Source organism: Aquila chrysaetos, chromosome 7 (genome assembly GCF_900496995.4).
Source record: "Aquila chrysaetos chrysaetos chromosome 7, bAquChr1.4, whole genome shotgun sequence".
Lineage (NCBI taxonomy): Eukaryota > Metazoa > Chordata > Aves > Accipitriformes > Accipitridae > Aquila > Aquila chrysaetos.
In genome coordinates, this window is record NC_044010.1 from 1,535,171 (window position 1) to 1,560,201 (window position 25,031).

General features: G+C 41.0%; 1 protein-coding gene across 2 annotated transcripts; it reads right to left on the reverse strand.

Annotated features, from left to right (window-relative positions):
• Positions 1 to 1,296: 1,296 nt before the first annotated feature.
• On the reverse strand, positions 1,297 to 17,959 carry CD86 (CD86 molecule). 2 transcript variants are annotated; one of them, XM_030021052.2, is made up of 6 exons: positions 17,788 to 17,959; positions 11,730 to 11,779; positions 10,095 to 10,436; positions 5,770 to 6,081; positions 3,584 to 3,715; positions 1,297 to 2,783 (listed from the first exon to the last, which is right to left on the reverse strand). In XM_030021052.2, exons 2-6 carry the CDS (start codon positions 11,773 to 11,775, stop codon positions 2,764 to 2,766), a joined length of 852 nt encoding a protein of 283 aa, XP_029876912.1. In that variant the 5' UTR covers positions 11,776 to 11,779; positions 17,788 to 17,959; the 3' UTR covers positions 1,297 to 2,763. The 2 variants fall into 2 exon arrangements, with proteins under 2 accessions (XP_029876912.1, XP_029876911.1); XM_030021051.2 differs by lacking the exon at positions 17,788 to 17,959 and adding an exon at positions 11,912 to 12,107.
• Positions 17,960 to 25,031: the final 7,072 nt, after the last annotated feature.

Genomic DNA, 25,031 nt, shown 5'->3' on the forward strand with positions numbered 1-25,031 from the left:
GCTGAAACTCAGGAGGTTCGTTCCTTCTGAACACAAGGAAACCCTTTTTTACTGTGAAGGGTGACTGAGCCCTGGAGCAGGTTGCCCAGATAGGTCGTGGAGTCTCCCCCCTCGGAGATACTCAGAAGCTGTCTGGGTGTGGACCCGGGCAATGTGCTCCCGGTGACCCTGCCTGAGCAGGGGGGGTTGGACTGGACAGTCTCCCTAGGTCCATTCCAACCTCAACTATTCTGTGATTCAGTGCTGGTTAACCAGTGAACCTGAAGCAATCTATCACAACTGTAAGTCTGATGACAGGATTTTACCTTAGGGCGTTGGATACTGGTTTAACACACAGTTTCCATTTCTGTTAGCATTTTCTGAAATTCATAATGTTATGCCTAAAAATAAAGCTATGGTGTTTTTAAGTGAAGCTGTTACATGCTGTGGTATGTAGTGGGCATATGCTCATTTGTTTGCTTGCCATGTTTATAGAGTCACTAAATGACTGAAAGCATGCTGTCAAAGAAAAAACTACAAAGTGGGTGAGGAGATAGCCTGGAAATCTGAATGTATTTGTATGGAGGACAGAAATGCCAGCACATCAGCTACATTTTTCTTGTGCCTTGCTACTGTGCTCATTACACCTGCTAGAGCAGAGGATTAATGCATTTGAACAGATGGAGACAAACTAAGATTTTCCCTGAAGCCCACCTGCTTTTTTCCCCCTTAACTGTCTTTAGCTGCAGGAGGGAATTAGAGTTGATTTTAAGAGCAAGAAAAGAGGAGGTAGAGAAATTGATCAGGTAATAGAAGGAGGTTGGAAGCCTAAAGTAGAGGGATGGCAAGGGGGAAAACAAACAACTTCAGTAATTAGGAACAAATTAAGGATGGGAGCTGTAAAAAGACAAACATAACCCACCATGTGACTTTTTCCACTAGTTACAGCTGGTGATAGTGATAGTAGACAGTGTATCAGAGTGAAAAGCCCTCTCAGAGGTACTAAGATGTTGCAAAAACTATTGAATTTCCAAGCGCTCAGAATTTTTTTTTTCTGCTAAGTGAATCTTATCTTTGAGGTGTATAGGTCAATAAATCAAGGAGGTATGCATACACAGAGTTGTGCGCATTTATCTAGCTCTATAAATGAATGTATGAAACCTTTGGTTGTGCCATTCTTGGTCATTGCAGCAATACCTTTTTTATTCATTTGCTTCCAAGAAATAATTCTGGGAGTGTTTCCTCCCTGAGAACACCAATTGTGGGTATTCCCCAATATACTGCTTTAATGACAGGAGAATAAAACACCAACACAGAAAAAGACATATATTTTAATAAGTCATTAAATAAGTTTGCTAGCAAATATAAAATTTTACGTAATAATAAAAATTTTAACAAAATCTGAATGATACTAATCTGAATGAAAATATTTGGAATGTTAGTGTAATAGCTTAATGAACTGACTCCCAAATGGTTTTGCTAACTCAAAAGGACATGCACATTCTCTCATACACTTGAAAACGGAGTAAAAATTGCAGTGCAGTCTAGCAACTCACAACATTATTTAACAGAAAAGAATATTTCTACCCAGCAGAAACTGTAGAGAATTTATGCCCCCAGACTGCAACTCTGAGCTGAAATTTGTCTTGAGAATGTGATGCTAATGTCCCTGCTCTTGCTGAAAACGTCAGACCTACAAACACAATCAAGACCTCAGAAGAATTTTGTCTCAATTCTGCTGCATTCTTCCTCCTGAACGATGTCAATGCTGTTGAAGAATATAAAGTGCAGAGATCATTCAAGACTGGAGAACTGGCATATTTTGAATGAAATGGAGAATCTTTTCTGAAAGGTAAAACTACTTCCTATAGATGAGTGTACCATAGTGCACGGATTGCTTTAGCTTCAAGGTTTGAAGCACGATTAAGAAAGGGACAACATAGTCAACCAAATTGCAACATGACCTACTTACATAATATTTTTTTTGTTATCTGCTTAGCTTAATTCTGTATATTTAGATTTATACACATATGAATGATACCTCATGCTTTCATTTGCTATCCCTGCATCCACCTGAACAACTAGTACAGCATCTGGCCAGAATACAGAGGAACAAAGTGTGGAGGTAATAACTGGGCATATTAAGCTTGGATGGTAGTAAAAAAATAAAATCCAGATAACCAGAAATTATATTTAAAGCAAGTCTTTCCTTCAGGTGATTTCTAGTTTCAAATGCCGACATGAATTGCATGACTTTTCTCAGAAGGTGGGGATGTGCCCCGAAGTTCCTCTTTCTGCTGTGGAGCTTTACAAGAAAGTTAACTGGTACAAAGCCACACTGGCTCTGCCAAAAGCGTTTATAGCTCATGATTAATAGCCTGCCTCTGATCATGTTTCCAGTGATGGTTATGATTCACAGATTGTGGCCTAACTCTATTTCTGAGACATTCCCTTCTGTAACCCACGCAGCTCTGCTTTCTTCATTGACTCTCAGGATTTTACAATGTCATGGTGCATCATGAAGATAGAGCAAAGAGGTAGTCATGCAGATAGGCAGAGCATCATAATTACTACCATTCTGGAGCAAAACTAAAAGCAGAGAACACTGGACAGTGGATTTCAGCCATCAGACAAAAATGTTTCATGTTGTTCTGTAGGATATCTGAGGTGGATTCTTGTTCTGGCAGAGCATCTAAGAACACAGGACCTCAGGACTTGCTATGTGCAGAGATGCTTCCCAGTCAGCAGTCTGGCTGATCGCCTCAGCTTCAAGCTGGATAGCTTCTAGACGGCTAGACTGACACCTAAAATAGATGAATATGTCATTTACAGAAACATGAGAAACGGGAGCTGAAAAAGAGTTGATAGTAAATGTCCAGTTATCTTAGGATTTGGAGAAAGAATGAGGTGGGGCTCAGGACCCTTGGCTGAGTAAGGAAACAGGACTGACTGTGAGGAATGCTCTTGGCTGTTGCTGCAAGGAAGGATAGACTCTGATGTCAGCATGAGGATACTTTCAGTGCAGAATAAACCCTGGACTGCTGAGACTAGTGTTGGAACAAAATAGAGAAATGCAACACAAAGATTGAATTCTGTTCCTAGTACAAGATGATTCTTCCAGTCCCCTGTTGGGCAGCCTGTGGTGGAGCAATGCCTTGGATCCTTCAGCTCTGTGATGACAAAGATACTTGCACTTGACAGAAGCCTCATGTCATCCCTCCCCCAGCTCCACCTTTCTTATAAATGGTGATGGACAAGAAAGGTTTATACAGTTCAATGGTTTTAGGAGCCAAATCTACCAATAAACCAGGAAAAAAGGATGAAACTGCAGGAAAAAGTGGTGAGCTGTTGCCATGGCAGTCTCACAGAGCACAATGAAGACGGAGAAGTGGATCTCAGGACAAGACAGGAGAAAGATGTTTTGACTTACTGCCGGATGGACTAAGTTGTTGCAGGAACTAAATTGTCCAAGGAGTTTAGCTTAAGTCCGGCATGAAACACAACCTTCTGTCAGCAGTTTGAATGTAGGTAAAGGGATGATTACAAAGAGCAAAGCCTGTGACTTGAGGGACAGTAGAGCTGAAGCTGAGAAGTAATAACTTACTCTGGTTGGTAGATAAGGTATTTCTGTTCTTCAGTATCACAAAACCCAGGAGAAATGTAATCAGTATAATCACAGCTATAAGTGGGCCAAAGAAGTTTATCTTCACTTGCTCCATTTCTTCCCCCTGTATCTCTGAATAAGAAAACAGAGGAGATATACACACAGCAAAGATTTAATTCGGTTACCATTAGCTTAAACCATCTACCCCAAAGTTATGTGAATTAGAAGTGTAGGGAAAGACCCTCAGCATCCTTTGCTTTTACAGTGTTTTAATAGTGTCAATACATCACTATCCACATTGCTTTATTTCCATTTCCAATAACTAACGAAACTACCAAGTCTTAACAGCTACTTCAACAACAGTAAGGCAAAGTACTCTTTCTGAAGTTTGGGTAACACGTGCGAGATCAGCAACTTGATTAATACAAGAGCCTGCGAGGCAGCTACTGTGCTAATGCTACTCTGTGCTACTGTGCAAGTTTGAAGAACCTGGGATATGTTACTACTTGGTATCTGTTGGAAATGATGGTCAAAGCCTAACAAAATGCTGCAAGGGATGTGAAAGTAGCAGGGAATGCAAAGGAGTTTCCCTCTGTTTCTGGTTATTGTGCTTTTGAGGTTTTGGTGCTAAGGTTAGCAACTGACAGAGCTTCAGTTATTGCCAAACAAAGCTTTTGTTTATGTGGAGTTCCTAGTTTCATACCCACCATCATTGCTTATCAGGTGGCTACTTTCATAAAGCCAGGGAGGAGAGAAGAAGAATTGAATAGGGAAGAGGAGGATGCAGCACTATAGCTAATATAGCTAATATAGCCATATCAACACTCATGAGCAACATGAGCTGTGCAAACCTCAGAAGACTTCTGTATTGTATTTTAATGTTATTTAAAAATCCTAGAATGTAAGGAGAACAGAGGCAGTTTGCCACACCTAGCATTGATGACTTAACCCTTTAGCTAAATTTACATGAATAAAACTGCACTGCGGCAGAATGAGTAGCAAGCTTTTACATCCGCAGTAGTAAGGTGCATGCCTGTACTACCCTGGTAGGCTTTCCTGCAATATTACCATTCCCTCTTGGCTCCCTGTTCCTGTCAGTTGCAGCACAGCTCTCCATCTTCAACATTGTCTAAAGCAGACACCTGCAAGCCATGTAGGAATTGTCTTTATTTTGATGCGCTTGTGCCATGGCTTACAAACAAATATGTCAAAGAATGTTTTCCTCTCCCAGGAGATAAATAAAATACAGCTTTACTTTAAATAAAGGATCAGGCATGTGGAACCCTGAGATAATCCAGCAGTGAAGTCTTATTGGAACTCGGGGCCCCAGCTTCTTCTTGCAAGAGGTGTCTGAAAAAAGACACAGTCCCAGAAAAAAAAATCCCCAAACAGTCATTTTGGAATGCACACTTCATTCTGTCAAATGTTACGAAAACCACCAGGAATGCTTCTAAGACTAGTCAAAGTTTCATGGCCTTTACTCGTAAACTCAGCACAGTCTATTTGGCAGTTTCTGAGCCAAATCTGGTCCAAGGGACTCTTCTGTTCAGCCGCCTGCTTCTCTCTAGGGAATGATTAATAGCAGCTCAAGCACCTAAACATCAGATAAAACTTTTTACTGTCAGGGCAGTCAAACACTGGAACAGTTTGCTAAAAGAGGTTGGGGAGTCTCTATCCTGGGAGATACTTAAAACTCAACTGGATAAGGCCCTGTGCTACCTCTTGACCCTGCTTTGAGCAGAGTGGCTGAACTAGATGAGCTCCAGGTGCCTCTTCCAACCTCAACAGTTCTCTGATTCTGTGAAGTGGCAACCTCCCTTTACAGCTCAATGTCACCTCCAGAGACTGGTTGCTGTCTAATCCAGACATCCAGGTTGCTCTGTTGCTACTGCAGCAGCATCTAGGGAGGGGGTGAACAGGGCGGTGTTCTGGATTGTGTAGCAGTAGCCTACCTTCTCTGTGCCCTCTCCTTGCTGTAATAAGACTTCCCATATGGAAAGGAGAGGGAATTTGGTGGCCATGGCTGTTGGTGACAGGACGGAGAATGTACAACCCTTGTAACCAACTCCCACTGCTACTTAGGGTTTATGCCCTGCCTTGACTATGCTACTATCTGTGATCAGCTCTACTGCAATGTGCCCTGCTCCTACCTGTGCAAAAATTGGAATGGGCAAATGGAGACTCACCTATGCCTAGTGGCACTGAGACAAGGCTCCCCAGCTGCTCTCCAAGGTAAAGCAAGCAGCTAATATTAGTGAGGGTGTTTGTAGGAACTGTGATATTCAGCTTGCTAGTAACATTGTACAGCTTTGTTACAGCATCCTGCGAGATGTCCATGTGACGCACAAGCCCATGTGTTGTGTTTTCGTGTGAAATTAGCCAAGTCATCTGCTTGGGCTCTGGATAACCTCCGCTGGAAGAACAGGAGAGATTCAAGTATTTGTTGGACTTTAGTTCCCCAGTGTGCAGCCATGCTATCTCAGGTTGACTATAGTTGGCTGAAATAGACCAAAGAGAAAGCATCATGAGTCAGACATACCACATCTTGTGACAGTTCCTGCCAATTATTTAAGATTTTCAGGCAGAAGCAAGTCTAAACAATTTTCCCAGGAAAAAAATGGGAGTCCCAAGAAGAGTTTGTTATGTTTTTGGTGTACATGCAGACTTGCTACTCCTTGTCCTCAGGGTGTTTCAAGGACGTAAGTCTGATCAGCCAGACACTGGGCCTCTGTCTCTCCCACCTCCTTTAGATCCATTGACACCACAGAATAATCAAACCTGGCCTGCTTGCAGGTTGGTGTGTAAGCACAAAAAGGTAACGGGACACAGTGCTGTCTACTCTCAACCTCCTGATTAGGTAAGGGGAAAACCACAAACTTCTAACTGTGAAATATAGAAAAAGAAATCATCTGAGGGACTTCAGATGGGTTAAGTTGGAGGTCCAGTGCTGTCATAGGTAGAAATATCCTTGGTGTCTGTCAGTATTATGAGTAATCATTTGGCAGCATATGAAGTAATTCACTCATCTTGGTAGTAGACCTCCCTTAGCTGGGCATTTTATGTGGAAGTGTCTACAGTACAAGTTCTTTTACTTTGTCATTGGATACTCATCCCAGTAAATGAAAAACATACCTGTTGCTTTAAAAAGTCAAGTTTCCCAGGCAAGACATAGTTAGTGAAATGGGAGTGGGAAGAATTATTTAAACATAAAAAATTAATGATAAATGGAAGCTTTTAACCAATGCTCTCTCTTAAGTAGTCTCCCAAATAGTCTCAAACAGGATTTGTTTGGTTAAAAGGTCGTAGTAGAAATAGTAGACTATAATGGAAAGAAGAACGAGAGAATGTAGACATAATACTGACTGCATGTTGACATACAGCAAGTTAAAAAAACCAAACCAACAACAAAACCCAAAAAACAGACTCAAGGCTTCATTGAAAATACTTCATTATTTTAGTGCCAATAGGACTAAAGACAATATAGAGAAACATTGGAGAGGGGGAAAAGGATTCTTAGAAAAATATGAGCCTAAGAGGGTCTGACTATTCTGCACACACACTCAATGTGTTTGATCCAGGCTCTAATCCTTGCTCTGGTGAATTCTTAATACGGGTGGATGAAGAAACATGATGTTGCTTTTAGTTGCTGTATGCCAACACACAGAGAGAAGGATTTAGCTTAGTCACTTAAATCCCCAAGAGAGTCCATGGCTGTGAATTCAAAATGGAAAAAGCCCCACCTTTTTCACACCCCAAAATTTAGTTAAGTTGTCCCTCAGGAGAGCTCAAGCTTCCTCTTTCTCCTCAAGGTCTGACTTGCTTAGCTGACTGCTCACTCCAGCTTCTGGTCTGGAGTATTTATTCTCTCCTTGGCATTTTACAGCGAGGGTAGGAATGTAATCCATGGCTGTGAAACTTGCCAAATCATCCAAGTGATTTAAGAGTTTTGATCTTATTGATAGTAAACATGTGGAAATAGTGGAATAGACAGTGATCAAAGCACTTCTGTTATTATGGCTTCTGGAACCTCAATTTACTGAAAAGTGATGTTGGTTGCATGCAAGGCGTGGGTTATGTATATGTGAGCTTTGGACTGTTAACAGAAAAGCATGTTTCAGGAAGTCTTTTGTATTTAAAGATAACATTTATTCCAAAAAGGCTATGGGCTTAGATTTAAATACCTCAAGAGGCAGCAGATCCATCAAGCCCTTAATATTTTTCTCAATGGCTTAATCACCCTACCTGGTTTTGTTCCATTTTCTAAAGGGGCAATGTGCCTTACTTCTCACCTGCTTCCAGCCACTGACTGTTTTTATTTCTTCACTGAATTAATTAGCCTTTTTTTTTTTAATATCCAGTATATTATGTGTATTTCAGGTTTCCACACTCTGAAAACAAGACTCTTCTCAGTCTTCTGCATTATAAGGTAATCAGATCGATCTTTTAATGTCTGCAGTTGGACTGTATTTTTTCTAGCCTTCAGATAACTCTAGTAGAGCTTTTCTTCATGCTTTTAAGTTTTTCAACATCCCCTTTAAAATGAGGGCACAAACTGTTAAGTCTCTATTCTGACATCAGTTTCACTCCCAACTCTTTGAATAGCATATTTTGAAATAGCTTCCCTAGTCTCACCTACTTCCCTTATTGATCCAACCAAAGGAAGCACTAGAGCCATGCTATAGCAGCAGAATTTCCAGTTAAGCTGCTTGTCACCATGGTCCCTACCTTGCCTGTTTTAAGAGCCAAAGCTTTCCATTGTGAAGCCTTCCCTTCTTTCTGGAGGATGATCTGTGCTCATTGTTCTTATATAAATCATCCTGGCTGTACACAATACATATAATATACATATATCTATCTATGTATTTTCCTAATGTAATACATATAAATAATACATGTAAATTGTATTAGAAGGTACTTCAGTATTTCTGAATGGGCTTGGTCACCAAGTGATCTGGATAGCTTTATATGACTGCCCCATCATTCTTGTACAGCACTCAATCTTTCTTATGTCCATTTTAAGTGTGACACGCCATATTACAAAAACCCCTCCACGTATGATATGAGATTCTAATTAAGAAACAGTAGGTAAGCATAAGTACATTTCAACATTTGTATTTTTCTTATAATTCTTTTTAAGTTTGTTTTTTTAAAATATGATTTTATACTGCTCCTTCCTTTGGGAGCTTCTTGAACAGAGAGTCATTTGGAAGGAACACAGCAGCAAATAGTTTAAAACAGTCTTCCTAAGTTAAACCTTAAAGGGTCTGGGAGAGTTTTAGTGCCTCAGCCTGAGACTTCTAGAACATGTTGCTCAGATGTTGGCTAAGCTGATAACTGATTTAACTGCTTGAATTAATTAACTGAATGGTTGATGCTAAGCATCTTTAAAATTGGAGGTCTTGATACTGAGTGCACATTATGAGTTTCTGGGTTCTAAAACTTTGCTGAAAATACTTGTTGAGTAAATTCTGGGAGAATCAAAATTAACAATCTAGGTTTTCTATCTGTGAATTGAGGGAACACTTGCTGGTAGCACAAAGCTAAATAGGCTCAGACATCGTGGTACTGGTTTTGGCTGCTGTTACACATGGCCTATTCTTTTTTGAAGCAGTTTTGAAGCCTGAAAACACCAGTGGAATTTAGATGATATTATTAATGACTAGCACTATCATAGTGGAAGAGAGAACACAGGCATACGGACAAAGGTTACTAGCAGAACAGCTTCAAATAGAAAAAGATTAGGAAATTATATTAGGAATTACTAAAAATACTAGAAAATATTAGGAAAAGATTGCTTCCTCACTGAACCCCATTCCCCTGTTAAAAGATTTTCTGGCTTTTCCTCTGATAACATGCAAGAAATCAGGTTGAATCTTATCATTGCCTACATTTTTTCTTCAGAGATATTTTCAATCTTACTCTAACTGAGCATATGAATTTCTACTCCTCCACATATGAGCTGCTCTTTTCTTTATTTTCCCTGTAATTTATATCATCATAAAATAGCTGGGTGTTTGCAGAGATCTTGTTATATTTCAATTGTAATTTACCACCAACAATGCTAACTACTATTGCTTTTAATAGAAGGCAGTGCATCAGATGCAAATAAAGAAGTGTATTTTCCAGAGTCCTAAAAGCCATAAAACTTGCAGGAGGGAAGAGGAAGAAGGCAGAAATGGTTTTCACTACAAAGTATGACAGGGTGAGATTCAGCAATGATGCAGTATTGAGCAAATTATTGCCTCATTTTCTACTACTGAATGCTTCCACCTGAGTACTTTTCATTCAGAGCTGAGGATTTTCTATTGAGAATGCTCTTATACATCTTTAGAAAGTCTGTTCCGGTGCAGGTGCATCTTCAGTGGCTTGAGGACAGTACCGTGCAATTCTGGACTGAACAAAGTGACAGAGAACCACCCCCCCCCCCCCCAAAAAAAAAAAAAAAACCAAACAAAAAACCCAACCCAAACCCATACCCCAGACCAGATGACAAATAGAAGAGATTACTTACCAATAATGTGCAGTACGCACTCAGATGTGTGTATGACCTTTGGCGATCCTTTATCTCTGTGCTGTACAATACATGTATACTGTCCCTCATCCACAATTCCTGCATTTAACAATTGCAAGGTCCATTTGTCCATATCCATCTTGGTGCGATTTATATATTTAGGACTAAGGTTATCATGTTTTTCTTGGCCGTAGTATACTTCATGCACTACTTCAACATCACCTTTTTGCCAAAAAATTCTTAAATCCTTTATGTCAGTTTTCTGAGAGTTTGGAAAATAGCAGGATAGATATGCAGTGTGATTGAGAAATGACTTCACCTGATGCACACTGGCAACAATACCTTAGACAAAGAGAGAGAAGAAATTAAGATTTCCATCAGGTACAAAAGAACACCAAGTATTTGCACTCACAGAGGCAACACTTAATGACAGTAGCAATAAAAACTCCAGCATTTAGACACAAATTCTCCCACTAGGTATGACAGGACACATAGTTCTTCAAACTGACTCACTTAGTCTTGTGACGTTCAGATCATAAAACTGTTTCTTATTTTTCTTCCTATATTTTACTTTCCAAGGAAGGCCTACCACGCAGAGCTTGTGAGCATCTATATTTTAGAAGACTTATATGCAGGCAAAAGGTCCAAACCATTCTTGTATGTAGCATCCTGAGTGTAGTGAGATTCTGCCACAAAGGAGATGGTTGCACAATTTCTTTTAAAAAGTTGAGTTCATTCTCCTAATAAAATGACACAGCATTGCAGTGAAGAAAATGTAAAGTGCACACTGTGTGGTAAATGTTGGTGTCTAGGGAATATATGACCAGAAGGTCAGAAACAGGTGAACACTTTTTCAGTCTCACTGAAGAATTAATCTAAAATTTAATGACAAATTAAATGTCAAATTTAACTGTTCTGTAATTAATCTAGAGTTTAAGGACAGATTAAATGTCAAATTTAACTATTCTGTTGCTGATCCTGTTAATAGAAATAGTCAATAAACACAATTATGCTTTCATGCAAAGAAAGCATGCACCCCCACAAGGGATGATTTTTCTCCCACTTTCATCAGTGTGTGTAGCCACTATTACGGGCGGCAATGGGCTGGGAGGACCATCTCTTCCTGGAATGAGAAATGCAGTCCTCTGTCCCAGAAGATAGCAACACCTCTGCTCTGTTCAAAAGGACGAGAAGATTTGCAGTGCCTCTCCTGGTGCAAAGTTTTGACTGCTCCTCCAGAGCACCAGACTGCAAAATGATCTCCACGGCTACCTAAAACTCCAGTTGTCCCGTATCTAACTGTCCGTTTTCAGTTTAATACTGCTCTGCTCTCTGATATACAGGGGTGATATACACACATTTTAAAGATAGATTTAAACTGAAAATTTAAGAGCAACATAAAATAAGTGTAATGTAAAGATATAAAGTTGAAGAGAGAAAGTACTTACTATGTATTTTATAAAGTCCCCGCACACAATTTAAATACATGTCACATCATAGGCTATATGACCTTGACTGTGCAAGGGAAATGATTAATTACTACTAAGGAATGAGCTTTTCAGTGGATGAGAAAGTATCACATAGCAGGACACAAATAATCAAAACAGTTTTTACAATTAAAAATTCGCCTTTTACCTGGGAGAAGTATCATAGCATAAAGAAAGAATATGCAGACCTCCATGACGCTGTAAGAAGGAAGAAAGAAAGAAATATGTTAGAGGTTCAAGAACACTCCAGTACCTTCTCCAGTACTCCCAAAGAAGTGGTAAACCAAGAAGTTTTAGCAAGAGAGAGACTATCGAGAAAGTTAATCTCACCTTTTCCCATGGACTGGTGCAAGGACTTCTGTGTGCTTCACAGCCTTTAGCAACAAGAAGCATGCCATGACAGATCTCTGGTTTACAAAGAAGGGGATGTAGTGCAAGATTACTGCAGACAGGGTATGCCATGGGAGGAACACAGAGCCCCTGGGGTGCAAAGGACAGGACGAGTACCCAAAATACCTGGTACAGAGGAAAGGGGAATGGGGAGCATGCTTGGCCCGGCAGAGTAGGGAAGAAGATGGGGGAATTGAAAGTAGAGGGGGAGGAGAGGGTGACACAGAAGGAGGAGGTGGGGAAGACGGCGCTATGATGTCAGCTACCAGAAGCGATGAAGTGTGTGACCTTTAGTTTTGTAACAGGAACCTATCTTTCACGACAGTAAAAGGTAACTGAGAGAAATCCTATATGCTTTAAAGAGTGGAGGCTAAACAGCACATAATCTGTGGTCAAGAAAAACTGGTATCTGTTTAGAAAAAAAGAGAAAAAACCCTATGACTCATCTCATAAGCAAAACACTTCTATGGCTGCTTGGGTTCATGTGGGATAAGGGCCTATGATCCTGGTAAACAGCTAAATATCATTCCCATGCAGCAGTCAGAGAACGGCACCTGCATCTGACTGGCCTGTGGTTGCTGGTTTGCATTTTAGCAGCGCCTTTGTGTTTTTCCCGTGCCTTTTGCATATATTTGGGAGAAGCCTCCACACCTCCCCGGCCAAGGTCCTTCACTCTCCTCCTTTAAACAGCTCCAAAGAATCTTCTTTTGCTGGAGCAGATGTAAAAACTCTTCAGCTCTCATACTGCTTAGAAACAGTGAGATTGCTGTCTGCTGTACTGACTGATAGTACAGCTTCCTGATGGTTTCCCATTTTTTGTCATGTTTTATTTTAAGCTGGTACACTTTGGTCTTTACCCCAGGTCTCCGGGAGCAAGAGTCTCTTCTGTTTAATACAGAATTCCCCTCAGTCCGCTGACATGTTTTTTGTGTGTGTGCTGTAACGTACAGAACTGTGAATGATATATTTTCCAGACCAGATTCATCCTGCCCTTTCTTAGGAAAGGGGAGAAAGAAGCCCAAATGTCTCAGAGGATATAGATAATTTTCTTTGTGATCCACCTGTAGTAGCAGAAAAGGAGGGAGAGCTTGTGCAGAATACATTGCCATAGACAGAGGTCATTCTCTTTCTGCTCCAGCCGCCCTACTACATGGTGAACTTTTATCAAGGGTTTTCCTCCTTGGCTGAGCCCCACTGAATTAAACCACACAACTGATTGCCTAATAAAATTGCCTGTGCCAAGCCACTGAAAACTACAGAAACTCCTACTTAGCAGTCATGTTTCCCTCCTATGAATAAGAATTTTTGCTTCCAGTCAAGTGAAAAAAAAAAGGATAGCCCTCTTTTTGGGGTCCAGTGCAAGTGTGTAAGAGGAGAAATTAAAACAATTTGCAACTGGAAACAAGTGAAGTAGAGAGAGGGTACTGCTATAGCTAGGCATGTTTTGCAATGACTATCTCACAGCAGCAAAGACCAAAACCGGAACTGAAAATAAGAGTGAGAGAGAGAAATAAAAACCAGGCAAAAATACCAGATAACACTGCTTGCCTTTCTTTATGGGTTGGATTTGGAGCTGTGAGGACAGAAGTCTCAAAGATCCTACACGGTTTCCTGGCTGCTGTCTGCCAGGAGAAGGCGTGTGCTGGGGATGGCCGCATCCCGTGAGAATCCCAAGTCTGCAGAGGGGTGTACACCCGCATTCCCTGAAGAGGGAGGTCACTGAGCGTGACAAGCTGCTTCTCCTACATGAGCTGCTTTATAGAGAGGTGCTGAATCATGAATCGGGCCACTAAAACTTCAGTGCTGCAAGCAGCTTCTCTTCCCCTTTTTTACAAGATGCCTTTAACCAACAAATGCAAATCCTTGGAGCCAGTGTCCAGGAGACTGAGGGGAGGAAAGAGAATTACACAGTCTGTGTGCTGGCTACTTACACCGTTTCTTTGGCATATTCAATACAAATTCTGTGCTCCGTTCTTTTTTATATCTGCAGGCCACTGTAAGTCTGGTTATGTCCCAGAACTGTTTAGCAGTCAGAGAAGCCTAGGTAAGAGGGGAAAGACAGACTTTGCTTCAGGGTATGGCCTGCTGCTGGTAACTAGTGCAGACCAAAGTGCCTTCTTCGTGGCCATGGCCCAGTGCATGAGCACTCTGCTTCTCTTCAGAGCATTGCGGGTCTGTGTATGGATGTGCAGGTTTTTTTGTTCATGTGCTGGCTGCATCCAGCTGTGGAAGTGGCACTTTTTTATGATGCCAGTGATAACTGATGAGATGGGAGTGGTTTGAAGACCCAGGACTTAAAAATGATCTCTGACATCCAGAATTATGTGAGGTCAGTCCACAGGGAGGTAACCATTTTCCCCTGCTAAATAAAGCTAGCACTATGTGGTGTGTCTTTCTTGCCTTTTGAGGCTTTGTTAGCCATTCCTGGAGATGTTCCCATGACTCACAATTACAAACCATGTATGGATGTCAGAGATGAAAAATGGAGAAGTATATTAATCGAAATTATGTCAGTATGCAGTCAGTAGTCACGCTCAACCCTTTATTTACTATCTCTGCAGTCTGATCACTGAAAGGAGAAGAAACCATATGAGTACATGCACTTTACTGGTCTTATTCATGACTGCTTTGGTTTGGCCCAAACCAGTCTGAGAAAAGTCATGAGCAGTTCCCACTTGGCTGAATACAGGGGGATTCCTTCCCTGAAGAACTCAAAGATTGATGTTCGGGAAAAAGAGGCAATTGCCAGAAAGCCCTGTGCGACTTATTGGCTTGTGCTTTTTGTCTCTTGTTCTTCCCAATCCAGCATGTGAATCCAGCATGTGAAAACCCAATACGCACAGTGAAGCATGAAGGTCTAGGAGTAAACAAGAGCTCTGTATCTGGTATGCTTGTCTGGGTTTTCATTTGCTCTCTCTTCTCCTGTTTTCATTTTTGGATGTAGTCATTATCTTTTGAAAGACACTGTCAAATCTGTGCTCTTTGACTCCTAAGTTCCTTCACTGCCCTTCAGTTCCTTTCAAAATGTTCTTTTCTGACATGTTCTTACATGTAACTAGCTTATTTTCTCATATCAGGTACATGTTTTCTATGGGAAGACTTTCCTCCCCCATGTTTCATGATGAACTCAAAACAAAACTGGCCACTGAACTAGTAACCTACGCTTTTGACTTTTCTAGTGTAGGGAATTTTTCTAAAATTTCCACCCTATGCAACACTGAGTAGCTCCATGAGCAGCACTGTGAACCTCCTGGAGACAGGACATCTGTGACTAAGGCTTTCCACCACTGACCTGAAAGCTATCCTAGAGACTTCTAAAACCAATTCTGCTAAAAAAGCATTTACCAGCCTTCTCCCGTGTTGTAAACACAGGTTGATTTGAACAAGCGTTATCAAAGGAAATCACAACTTAAGAAAATTCCCTTAATGTGGCAAGGTCAGAGAATTCTAGGATGCCCTCCACCCAAATACTAAGCCATACAACCACATAAATATCCAACAAGGCACACATTTTAAAAACATACTGGGAAACTCGTGTTTCCTGTGTGCTTCTCCGGTTAGAAAGTGGCACTGTTTTAATCAATTGCTAAACTTTTTCTATTGCTCATTCTTTTAGAACAATCTTTTACTCCAAGTTCCATTTAAAAACTCTGGGCTTGTTGTTTAATTATGTTGTTACTACATTAAAAAAACCCTCTGTCTCCCTAACCTTTGATTTCTGAGTGCATTTTGTATTCCTTCCCACTATCCCCTCTTTCAGTAATATCCTTTTATTAGATCTTCAGGAGAACTATGACTTTGTCTGTGAATCTGGGATCACTCTGCTTAACATCCAAAACCTGCTCTTTTAATAACAATTAAACAACACCGATTGTTTAAATAATACCTTTGGTCCCAAGATGATGGAGCATGCCACTGCCTCTGCAAGCAGAATTCTTCATCCACAACTAAAGGGCAGGTATCTCTGAAAGACAGCCACAACAACTGCCTAACAACGCACAGCCCCACAGCACAAATAATAGGACACAAACATGTACTCCATGCAAGTGAAACTGCTGGGGAAATTCGGAGGGGAAGAATGTCATCAACCAGAACAAAACATTTGTTGGGATTAGCTGTGGTGTTTATTCTGAGTTCCATCTAAGGGACAGGTCAGGTTGACGTATTTTTCCACACTCTAAGCTACACCTGGCCACAGAATTGACAAGTTGGTTGAACCACTTCTGCACCACAGGTACCACATCAGGTGATGTCTGTCCTCCTTTCCCAGCCCTCGCACTTGCCTCGAGGTTAGTCAAGCAAACTTGTCAGCTGGGAAGTAGCAATTGCCAGATTCACTTCTCACCAGCTCACACTAACCTGTTCGACTTCGCAGTGAAACAGAGAAGGAGCGCACCCCTGTTCCCACACAGGTGACAATTTAGAGATGCCAGCTGATTAACAGACCAGTCAATTGCTGGACTTTCCTCAGGAGTCATTGTACAGAAGAGGGAATTTAAATGCCCGCTCCCAGGTTGTCCGTCTTCTGAGCCTCCTACTTTGGCACAGGACACTTTGCCTGGAAATAGCAGCATGGCTACACAATGCAGTACAGGCATAACCTCAAATAGCAATTTGCAGGGCACCTCTGATGGCAAGATATGTGCTGTACACAAAAGGATGAATCTGTAGCTGATTCCTAACCTATACCCAAATGCACCTAACAAGGATTAGCAGCCATACAATATATTATATGTTTAGTCATCAGGTATTACATTCTTTATTTTCAATAAGTGTCTTTCAAAACCAGCTGGGCATGTGACACAAACCTCATATTGCTTCTTACACAGGAGGATCACTGATCAGGAGCTACTTTTTCTTGCAATAAATTAATCTCAATTATTGGATGAAGATGTGATATTCAGAAGTGCAGTTAAATGAGCCAAGCCCTCCTGCTCCCAGTTCTATTGCAGAAATCACTCTGGGGACACATACTGATTTTCTCACAGTACTTCTCATGGCACATTAACTGACTTACAAAGCTAAAGGAAGAGGTTTTGCCTTTTGGTTTTGGGTCCCTCCCTTCAACCACCAGAATTATAGTAGTTGGGAAGAAAGGACCCGATTCTTCTATCTACTGGTGTAAATTAAGACCGCCGTCCTTATAGAATCATAGAATCATTTAGGTTGGAAAAGACCTTCGAGATCATCGAGTCCAACCATCAACCATGCCCACTAAACCATGTTCTGAAGTGCCTTGTCTACTCACTTTTTGAATACCTCCAGGGATGGTGACTCAACCGCTTCCCTCGGCAGCCTGTTCCAATGCCTGACAACCCTTTCAGTAAAGAAATTTTTCCTAATATCCAACCTAAACCTCCCCTGCCGCAACTTGAGGCCATTTCCTCTGGTCCTATCTCCAGCCACCTGACAGAAGAGACCAGCACCCGCATTATAACATGCACAATCAGAAAATGCCCTGCAGATCCACTTTGGTCCTTTTGCCCAGTTTCTGATTATAAATGTCGTGCTCCAGGAATTCAGGAAATAATTGTATAGAATGGGCTCTGGGTCATTCTGCTATAGATTGGTCAGCTTGCTCCAGGGAATAAGGGATGTGTGTGAAGCTGCTATGATTAGCAGCTGTGACTCAAATGAAATAGAGAGCAGCTGCAGAGTCACTTTACTAATAGCAATTACATTTTTACAAATGTATGCTCCTACTTGTTTATAGGATCATTACAAAGCCTTGCCTCAGTAACTGCTGAAATCATTATCAGATAAATAAAAAAGCAAAACCACTCAATTGAAAGCATTATTACAATACTAGGGAGTACCTTGTTTCTTTCTCCAGGCTTCCTGTCTCAGAGGCAGCAAAATACTCCAGTATGGATCTTGACAACAGAAATGTTCATTCTTTCCTCTGTCCTCCGCCACATGGAGAAAGCCCGGCTCACATAAAATCAACCCTTTCCTATCACAAATACGTATGTGCTTCTTACAGCAAGCACTCTCTGTCCAAAAGAAGCTTCCTCTTTTTAAGTTGAAATTCCCCTTCTTTCAAAGCACGTTTAATTCTCTGACAAATGTCAGTGTTATTCACAGCGGTCCCTGAGCTGCTGTGTAGCCCTGGTCTTCAAGAAAACCTTTGCTTGGATTTTGCCTGAAGGAAATAACCCTTTTTGGATAAGGCTTAGTTTTTATGGCTGGCAAATTCCATTCACTTTTGTTTGCTTAAATAGGCCTTATATTAATAGAATGGGAAATAGATTTGTTGGCAAGGACTGAAGTTTCTCCAATGAGATTAGACAAAACTCTGTTCTTCCCCAGCACTCTCCTGCTGAAAGTCACTAAGTTAATTTAAGATCTGATGACACAATAAAAATACAGCTGAATGGATTGTTATGTAAGAATGGTGGTATCAGGACTAATTCTGTACATTTATGGGAAATTAGAGAAATTTAAGGCCATACCTTTACCACAGCTGCCATGCTTGCCGTGTTCTAACTGATTTTTCTATATGACTGAGTAAAGAGTTGTGCTTATGTGTTTGACTATTTGTATGTATAATTCTTTGATAAACTGATAACTTCATTTTCCTGTACTGCCAATTTATTTACATGAAATTTGATTTCTCCTGTAACCTCATTTTGATTCTGCCAGCTTAGTAAAACTTGCAACTTTATCACCCATTAAGATTTGTTTTAAGTTAGCTTATGAGCACACAGTGAGCCTCATAAAAGCCCAGCTTAATGACTGCAGTTGTGCTTGCCAGCCGTAGATCAAACATTATTCACACCTGAGTCTTTTTTGTCTGAATCACAGTTTATACATGGCATTCAAAAAGGAGTTGTCTGGGGAGAATAATCCACCCTGTATCTATTGCCTATTAAACATTATTAGAAATTAATTCCAAATTGGTTTCTAGATACATCTGTCTTTGCCCAGGACAAACTGCTCAACAGCTCTGATTAAAAACAGAGAAGTAGGCTGCTATGAGTGAAAAAGGGGAAGTTGTTTCTCCAGTCAGTAGCAATCAGGGAACTATAATTTGCTTTTAACTCAAGTTTCCTGTGAATGCAGCCAAAAGAATAATTTCTTCAACTAGATTGATTAAAAACTAATTGGATCTAATTTAAATGTTTTCCAAACAAGTTCGGCAAAAATCTAAAACCTAGGAGCTTTTACAGGCTTCAGGTTTTTTTACTTCCTTGCAACTTAGTCTTGTAGTTAACAAAAAAAGCAGGAGAGGTGCATAGGATTTTCAGAGATGATGGAGTATCTTCCCCCCACTCTAAGGTGTCACTGAAAGTAATGATGGATGAGACCTAAACATTGTACTGGAAGTAATCAAATTGGAAATATTCTCTGTCTTTCTGCCTACAGAGTCTCACCATTTAACCTGAACGTCATACAAATATATTGAGTTCGGTTTTCATCTGAGTCAAATCACCAGCCAGCCAGGCTGGTTGCAGTTGGATGAGGAGGTAGTGCCCTTTGTGTGAGCCCAAGTAACTTTTGATGTGGTGGGATTTGGTTCCTTGCTCATGGTGAAAGTTTTGCTATGCATTTATAGGTTAGCTTTGCCTATACCGTTATTGATAATAATAGATATTTGACGCTGATAACTCAGTTTGCAACGTATTGCCTGTGATTCTCTCTTAAAAACTTGTTAGAGTGGCATCTGAAATAGGAAAGAAATGTGGCTAAATCAGAAGAGAATCTAAAAGGTTTGGAGCAAGACAGAGACCATGCGTAGGCAAGGAAAGAGAAACTAGATCAGGCTTTTACTGAAACACATGAAAATTACATAAGAAGACCACAGAGAGGCAGGGATTTTGTAGAACAGAATTAGGAGTTAGCAGCTGATAAGAAGGTTTTTAAGAAGAGGTTAATGAGAATACTCAGTGTTAGGGGAAAAAAAACCCAAACAACTTGATGGTAGATCATGAAGAAAAGGTAAGCAATTATTCAGAAAGACAGACTGAATTTGAAAGCCCAGGCTTAAGAGTGAATTTTCATCAACTGTTCAGCCACTTTTTTGTCTGCTGCTGAACGAAAACCCTTGAAATTAAAGAAACAATATGAAGATACAAAATAAGGATTGAAAATAGATCTCCAAGTTAGCATATATAGAAAGAGGAAACACGTTCTTTGTTGAAATAGGTCACACTAAACATTGTGTATATTTCTAATACAGCACAACCCTAAAAGCTGACAGGTATCTGGAAAGATGTTTCCTTGCAGCCTAGATTCCAGGTCTGTAGAGGTTTCCCCCAGAGACATGTAGCAGCAAGGACAAGATCCTACGGACTGCACAGAGCCTCGCTGAAATTCACAACTGTGCAGCAGGGGTGCAGGTTAAAAAGATTTGCCAACCTGGAGCTGCTTGTGATACTGCAAGACACTTACATTATGATAAGATGATGTGCAAGAGATTAACTGAAGCATATGTGGACATACGTCTGCCACCCACAGCACGGGTGTGAATGCTGTGAGCAGCTCAGACTGCATCCCCCATGCTCAGCAGATGCCCCAAGCTGACAGAGGGCCAAAGTGCGGGTGGCTGAAATCTTGATTATTGTACACACGGGTACTACTTACCAGCTTAGTGTTATAAGTAGATTTTACTTATGGCAGGCAGATGTTTGGTAGATACTTGCCAGAGTGGGAAAAGCATTGGATAAAATGGTCAAAGGCAAGCAAATCTGATGTACTGAATCACATGAGGCTCTGGAGAGGTTTTCTCAGAAAGCTCGTATTGGGTTTTACTGGGAGGGAGGTAAAGGACATCCTGAAGGAAGGGATCTTCGTGCCCTAGGAAGTGGTCTGGCCTGCAAGTGAGTAGGTGCTGCCTTCCTTGGGAACCCCAGAAACTTTCCAGAAGAACTGTGTGATCTGTTGGCTAAGGCTGAAGTAGCCACCAGGGAGGCAGGTGAGAAATGGCAAGCAGCCCAAATCCGGGGTGATGGCACCTGTGGCAAAGAGAACAACCCAGTTTACAGTGAGAGAACCCCCTCAGCCCTGTGTAGGATCTCAGTTTTCTGTTAAAGGCATAAGGGATGCCAAGACAATCTTCATTAGCCCCAGAATATTAAATGCTAATGCAGAAATGATGCTTGACTGATTAAAAAGCAAGATGAGCTCCAGACAAAGGTGCATCACAGTAAACAAAAGGAAAGTACCCAAGGTATTGTTAGGAGGTATCTTGAGACCCTGGAGGGATGATTATGAAATTGTTTCAGCATAGTCCCTCTAGAGCCTCTGGGTACCACTAAGGCCAAAACCTCTGCTAAGTGGCCTGAGGGTACAAAGCACAAAAAGATTGAGAAACCAAACTGTCTTGCTTGTAATTCCTCAGTCACAGCTCACTCGGAGAAATGAAAACAACCCTGGCATGGTGTCTTCCCCATATCGGCTGTACGGGACAAGTTTTAAAATTTAGGAAAGGTGGTAAAACATTCTTTTCCATAAATTGCTAAGACAAGTTTTGTAAACAGAGAAATATCTTTTATTAGATCCAAATATTGATGGAAAAAAAACAGGAAGAGCTTGAAAAGTCTTGAAAAAGGCCTGACAGCCTGCTTTCTTTTTCCTGTTATATGAGTAACTCCAAAAGAAAATATCATCTCTCTAGAATTCACTTAGACTATCCTGGCTACAGCAAGACTGCTATTATAATTAAGGCTTTGCATGCCCACATCCAGAAAACAAGAGATGCTAAACATAGAGATTGCACAGTTCATGGAGAGATTGCGATGCTTTAGAGTGGAAATTTTGACAATTAGCACCCTGAGGAGGGAGCCACCTACATGAGTCTATGGGAAAAGCCAGCACAAATATGTCTTCAGTCTGACCACTTTCTAGGATGTGGCTTTCTTATTCTGTGCTAATAGGTACCTGCTTTCCCTCAGGATTCATACTCTAGAAGCTTCTTCTGCCAATAGGCACCTTCATCACCTCCTTTTAAAAGAAGGATGCATCGCTCTACCGGAAGAGCACCAGCAAATCCCCATTTCTCTTCTTTAGGAGCCAGGCCACTCACTCAGGATGCAGGAGGCCCAGGTTCATGGTCCTCATGAGAAGATTCTGACTTACTTTTTCAGGCTAAAGGCAGTCCTGGGGTAGGACTGAATCACTTCCAAACCAGTTCCACTTTGCACAGAAGAACTACAAAGTCTCTCGGTCAGAGAAGGAGAAGGAGCGAAATGACCTCCATTTTCTAATGCTTCATATGGGACACGGGAGCTCTGGATTCATATTGCTGCTCCCAGGACTGTATTAAGAGTTTCGCATTAAATATTATTATGCCAAACGCATTGGCGGTGGCTTGGGGCTGAGAAAAGAAGACCAGGAATGACCTCTTCTGTGAGACTGCTCTCATCATACAGCTCAAGCAGTATTCTCTCTTTCTGCTTCACAGGTTCAGGAGTGGTTGCGAATTGTCATCTACCAGGGAATACCTGTCTACAGTGCTATTCCATAACGTGTGAGACAGAAGCATACAGACATCTCACAGGCAGGGCTGGGAATTGGCTTGCACCCTGTCCACCTCTGAATGAGGGCTCTAACCACTAAACAGCAGTAAAAATAGTCCCAATCTAATAGGCAGAGAGAGACATTGTCCTTCTAACCATATTTCAAAAGGAATAAGCGCCTGCAATCCAATTTTGTGCAGAGACCGATTCAATAAATATGTTCTGAGACAACCAACTATGTCAAGTCCATCAAACAAGACAAAGAGAGGAAAGGCTTCCTCCTCGGTCTTAGCTCGGACTGGGTCTTGATAGAGCCTGAATTAGTAAACCCTCTCTAAGCATCTCAAGTTTTGTCACCTGGAAGCCTTAAACCCTGGAGACCTATAGAATTTAGGTTGAGTAACAGCTGAAGAGGGGCTTTCATGTTTGTTAGTTTGTGTTTGGATGCCTTAAATCCAACCCAGGAGCCATCTCACATACTGAGAAACTTTGGTGGATTTGGCCCTAACTGGACAGTCTTTTTCCATTCTTTCATGGCCAGGGGCAGCTTCTGCATTGATTTTGGTTAGGTCTTCGGTCACTGGGGATTACCAATGCCTGCTGAAAATAACATCCCACATCTTCTCATCTCATAGTATGGCAAAAACTTCTGGAGGTTAAAGGAAATCTCATAGAAGGTTCTGCAGTTCCTAGGAGCAATGGCCAGCAGTGCCTGGGAAAACACTCTAGCCCTCAGGAAAGACCGAGATTTAAAATTCTGCTGGTCCCAGGGCCCATTTCGGCAAGTCCTAACAGTTGTCCAGGAACGAGAACTGCATTAGAGCTCTCAGGCACACCCTGTTTAGTTTTGATTCAGAGAAAGAAGCAGTTGATATTACAGGGCAGGGGAACTACATTTAAACATCAGTCAGGTTATTTAATTGGCTGTGTCCTACAGGATGTTCCAGTTAAACTGGGAGCAAGGTTTATTTAATATACAATGCCTGAATTTTGTGAGATGAAGATTAAAGTATCCAGTGCATTTGGAGAGGATTTCTTTCTCATGGCTTCTGGTTTAGCAACTTGTTTAAACAAAATGTGATTCTTTGATGTGGAAGTGATGGTAACATACAAGGGAATTAAATACATAAAATTTAAATTCAGGCAATGAGCTTACAAACACTTCACCCTGTATATATGCTGATGTACTGAAGTGTTCTGCCCGTGCATCCTATAGACTCACTCACTCTTTTTCTATATTATTCTAACTGGAAGAATTATGACATTTGAGACCAGAGCAGAGAGCACATCCTTTTCAACTCAAGTCCTCCCAGAGCATAAGAGAATCTGGCCGTCCTCCTAATAAAAAACTGGCTGAAAATGGAAGAACTTGACTGTACTCTGTTCTGCAGTGCAAGTCCACTGTGTGGAAATGTTATCCAAAGAGAACTAGCACATGAAAGAGAAGATTTTGCTATTAAATGGTTTGCTTTTTATATGTAACTTAAAATAAATTAAACTCATTGCTGAAAAATAGAAATAATCACATAAGAGGTTAAGTTGACAATTTATAGTCACTGTTGTGTGGTTTTTTTAATAAGTATTGGGAATAACTAGTTTCTCTTTGAAACCATCAATTGGAGGCAGCAGTGAAATAATAAGCCCCTTTGAACAAAGCTTGGGTATTTAAACCTCTCTTTCCATAATCTCCTATGCTATGCTCTGGTAACGCTGTTCTTCTTTGCTTAACTAAAGTTCTTATTAATGGAACTACAGACAATTCTTTTGCCAGGGGTGACCCTCCTCTAGCTAGGGTGAACAAAATTAGTTTATTTCCCCGACCCTTTGCTGCTAATAGGACCAAAAATGATTGAAGAATCATTGAGAGAATACAAAATATTGTCAGGTGCACTGGGAGTATCAATGAAGTCAGAGAAAATATTGGTGAATTAGGTCATCAGTGAAACTAAACAGCCAGAGGAAATGTGAGAAACTGACCTCATCATCAACTCATCTCTTATCCTATGTGGGATTTGAGAGAAGAGCTGTACAGCAATCTCTTCCTTATCCTGAAAGCTTCATATTTAGAGACCCTTCTGTCATTGCTTTAAAAGAGGGTGACAATATGCAAACTGCCAGCAAAAGAGTTCAATTTTCAGGGTTTGACATGGGGCTAAATTGAAGATAATACCCTGAAGTCAAAAGGGACAGCAAAAGGAGAGGAAACAGCCTATTTTGGAGATGCAAGATGTGACATCCCTCGATATGTTTGGGGAGTTACAGAGAAAGAAGGATCCCATCCATAAGGGTAAGCAGTCCCGGTAGTTTTGTCTTGGACCAACAAGATGCAGACTACTGCTGTCCTGAGGCTAATCGAAAGCAAACAACAGCTCAAGACTCTGCAGACTAGCCTATAGATAGCTTGCCTACTGGTGAGCAATTATTGTAACCTTTAGAAATTGTGATTAAGTGCGTGTGCATGATAGCTCGTACACATCCAAATATGTAGAAATTGCTATCTTAAATCATATTGCATTGCGAGGTTTGGAAACTGTGTTTGTAGAGTACTAGCTTGCCAAAATGGGAAACAGAGGGTTTTAAGTCATTTTGAATGAAATGAGAGC